The following is a 2,572-nucleotide window of genomic DNA, read 5'->3' as shown; positions in this document are numbered from 1 at the left end:
TCATACTGTCAATTAACTATAGTAGAAAACCGATTCCCCATGCCCTTTTTTTATTAGGCCTGGACACATTTTTAATAAGATAACATGCTATTATAACACATATTAAAATAAGTTTTCAAAACTAAAAAATACGCATCTTTATATATAAAGAAGTGTTTAAATCCCTCCCATGATGCCACCTAGGATTCCAGCTTGGAAATTGATCAATTATCCTGCTGCCACATAGGATACGCTGCGTTTCATTAAACGTGAAACCATCTGATTTTGGGTCTGAATTGGGCTTTGCTTTCAGAAACCAGAAGCTCTTCGCGTGAGGCCCATCGATCTAGAGTTTCGAAAGCGTTCTTTCATCTTCTTCCTAAAAATCAGAGAGAGTTGATTTAATCCTGCAGACCGTTTCATAATATCTGACTCGATTCTTAGTTCTCAGAGTTTTAGAGATTCTAAGTTTTTCGCTTCTTAAATTTTTGTGTTCAAAAAAAAATTGTTTTTTACAGAGAATTTGAAAGTGGAAGGGTAAATTAAGAGGAGGATCATCGGGAGTAAAAGCAAACAAGATCATGATTGTTATCCTTCTCTTTTCTCTCCTCTTTGTTATAAGGATCAAAATACAAATCATCATCATCGTTGATCCTCCTCTTAAATTCACACATAGCTGAGTTTTTCTTTTTCAAATAAAGCAACAACCGATTTTCTTTGTGCAGGTAACGATGTTCGAGAATAGGTATCCGTTCAGAGGATCTTCTTCCGCCGGCAAATACTCTTCGCCACCGCCGCCACAGACTGTCAATGGTAAGAACTGAAAAACCTAAGTTTGCATATTCTTCTTCTAGCTTTCTCTAATTTATTTCTCTGCTTGGTTACAATGGCACACCTAAGAGTCGGATCTTATTACGAAATCGATCACTCTGTTCTCCCTCTCAGAGTCTCAGATCGCCACAGCAACTCAAGTCCATCTGAATCGTCATGGTATCAATACTACACCGTTTCTATGTTACTTTATTAGTTTGTTCTTCTATCGATGTTCCGTTGGGTTATTACTTTTCAGGTGAGCAAAATCACTAGAAGCGATTAACTCTCCTGGTGGAGAATGTATATGTGTAATAATCAATGTTTTTCCTGGTGGAGTACTGAATCATTAACTCTCCAAGCAGGAATCTATGTATATATGAGTTACTTTGCCCATGAAAGTGAAAGCGTGCCTTAAGGTTTATGGTTTGTATTTTTTTGGTTATTCTCGGGATTTAATGGTTTTTGGTTTTCTCAATTTACAGCGAGAGAAAGGTTAGCTTTTTACTTGATGCGGAGGACACTATTGCTGAATACGAGAATAATGCAAAGGCGAAAAGAACAGAAAAACTGGAGAAACAGGAAGGCTAAGCACTTGATCGTTTGAACAATCTCGACCATGTAACTAAAGTTGAGTTTTTACACCGCCTCAATGACTTAAAAGATGGGTTCCGGAGTTTGCTGGTATACATTTAAAAGAACTTTGATTCTCCATGAATCCTCTTTGATCCACAGCTTTCAGAAAAAGACAATGTGATGATCCTTTTGTTGTTTTTGTAGGAGTCTGTTGGTACTTCAAGGGCGATAACGTCTGAAGATGTTGAGCAGATGTTCTCAAAGATGAAAAATAAACGGAAAAGGATGGAGTGAGTTTAGTAGTCAATGATCAGAGGAGGTATGAGTATAATAAAGGTATTAAAGTCGTTTCGTTTACACATAAAGATGTGTGTTTCGTTAGTTCATCTCTGCTCTTTTAACTACCTTTAGCTCCTAAGTTATGCAAACAACTATGTACTTCAGGTATGGAGCTTGAAGCTTTTGTGTAACTGCTCTGATTAATTGATGTTATATTGGATTGTGCTTGGTTTGGTATTAAAATTCAAGTCAAATTACTGTAGAATTTATGTGTACAAATTAAAATAAAATTGAGTTACACTACACTAGCAATAAAACAATAAATATATATTTATATATGATGTTAATTAAATTTAGTTTACGATACTAAATTTAGGTATGCCTTTGACAAGAAGTACCTAAATTATGCAAAATTATAGTGAGTTAAAAACTAAAACGTGGTTCGGTGTGTTGGCGTTCGTTGGAAAGTGACCAGTACACCCACCTCCACGCAGATATAATAATCAGTTTTCAAAACAATTTAATTTGGACATGTTATCCTTCAGTAACAGAGGCACATGTTGTGAAGAATAAAATAGATTAACTCATTGGATGGTCCGAATGCCCTTTCTCAAAAAAAAAAAAATTTGATTGGAAGATCTGTATACAACACCAACAATAAAGAAGTAAGTTTCTGAAGTTAAGATTAACAAACTAAAGGTATAATAACATTTAAAAGAATAATATTCGATATCTGTACTTATCTTCACAATAAATAGTTTGTTCCATGCTTTGGAACATCTATCCATGCCACAACAGATTTTGTAACCAAATAAGGCTAATAGGTTACTAATATGATGTAAACAAAATACTTCATCTGTTCCGTAATATAAGATGTTTTGGAAGATAATATTATTAATAATATAAACTGAAAATAATTTGACCAATC

General features: G+C 34.5%; 1 protein-coding gene across 3 annotated transcripts; it reads left to right on the top strand.

The window, feature by feature from the left end:
- The first annotated feature begins 222 nt into the window (after positions 1-222).
- On the top strand, positions 223-1,869 carry LOC130507780 (uncharacterized). 3 transcript variants are annotated; one of them, XM_057002431.1, is made up of 5 exons: positions 223-566; positions 705-792; positions 880-969; positions 1,275-1,473; positions 1,570-1,869. In XM_057002431.1, exons 1-4 carry the CDS (start codon positions 561-563, stop codon positions 1,394-1,396), a joined length of 306 nt encoding a protein of 101 aa, XP_056858411.1. In that variant the 5' UTR covers positions 223-560; the 3' UTR covers positions 1,397-1,473; positions 1,570-1,869. The 3 variants fall into 3 exon arrangements, 1 of the variants encoding a protein (XP_056858411.1); XR_008942434.1 differs by having other exon boundaries at positions 237-792; positions 1,049-1,473; positions 1,570-1,701; positions 1,810-1,869; XR_008942433.1 differs by having other exon boundaries at positions 235-792; positions 1,049-1,473.
- Positions 1,870-2,572: the final 703 nt, after the last annotated feature.

The sequence above is a fragment of the Raphanus sativus genome, unplaced genomic scaffold (assembly GCF_000801105.2).
Source record: "Raphanus sativus cultivar WK10039 unplaced genomic scaffold, ASM80110v3 Scaffold5729, whole genome shotgun sequence".
In the NCBI taxonomy this organism is placed as follows: domain Eukaryota; kingdom Viridiplantae; phylum Streptophyta; class Magnoliopsida; order Brassicales; family Brassicaceae; genus Raphanus; species Raphanus sativus.
The sequence above is the reverse complement of the archived record's forward strand: the minus strand, read 5'-3'. Positions and strand labels throughout refer to the sequence as shown.

What these genes read in the sequence shown, in the direction of transcription:
- LOC130507780 (XM_057002431.1), top strand. An exon ending in GCCGCCACAGACTGTCAATG is followed by an intron (nt 793 to 879) that starts GTAAGAACTGAA and finishes GGCACACCTAAG; the next exon opens with AGTCGGATCTTATTACGAAA. An exon ending in AGTCCATCTGAATCGTCATG is followed by an intron (nt 970 to 1,274) that starts GTATCAATACTA and finishes CTCAATTTACAG; the next exon opens with CGAGAGAAAGGTTAGCTTTT.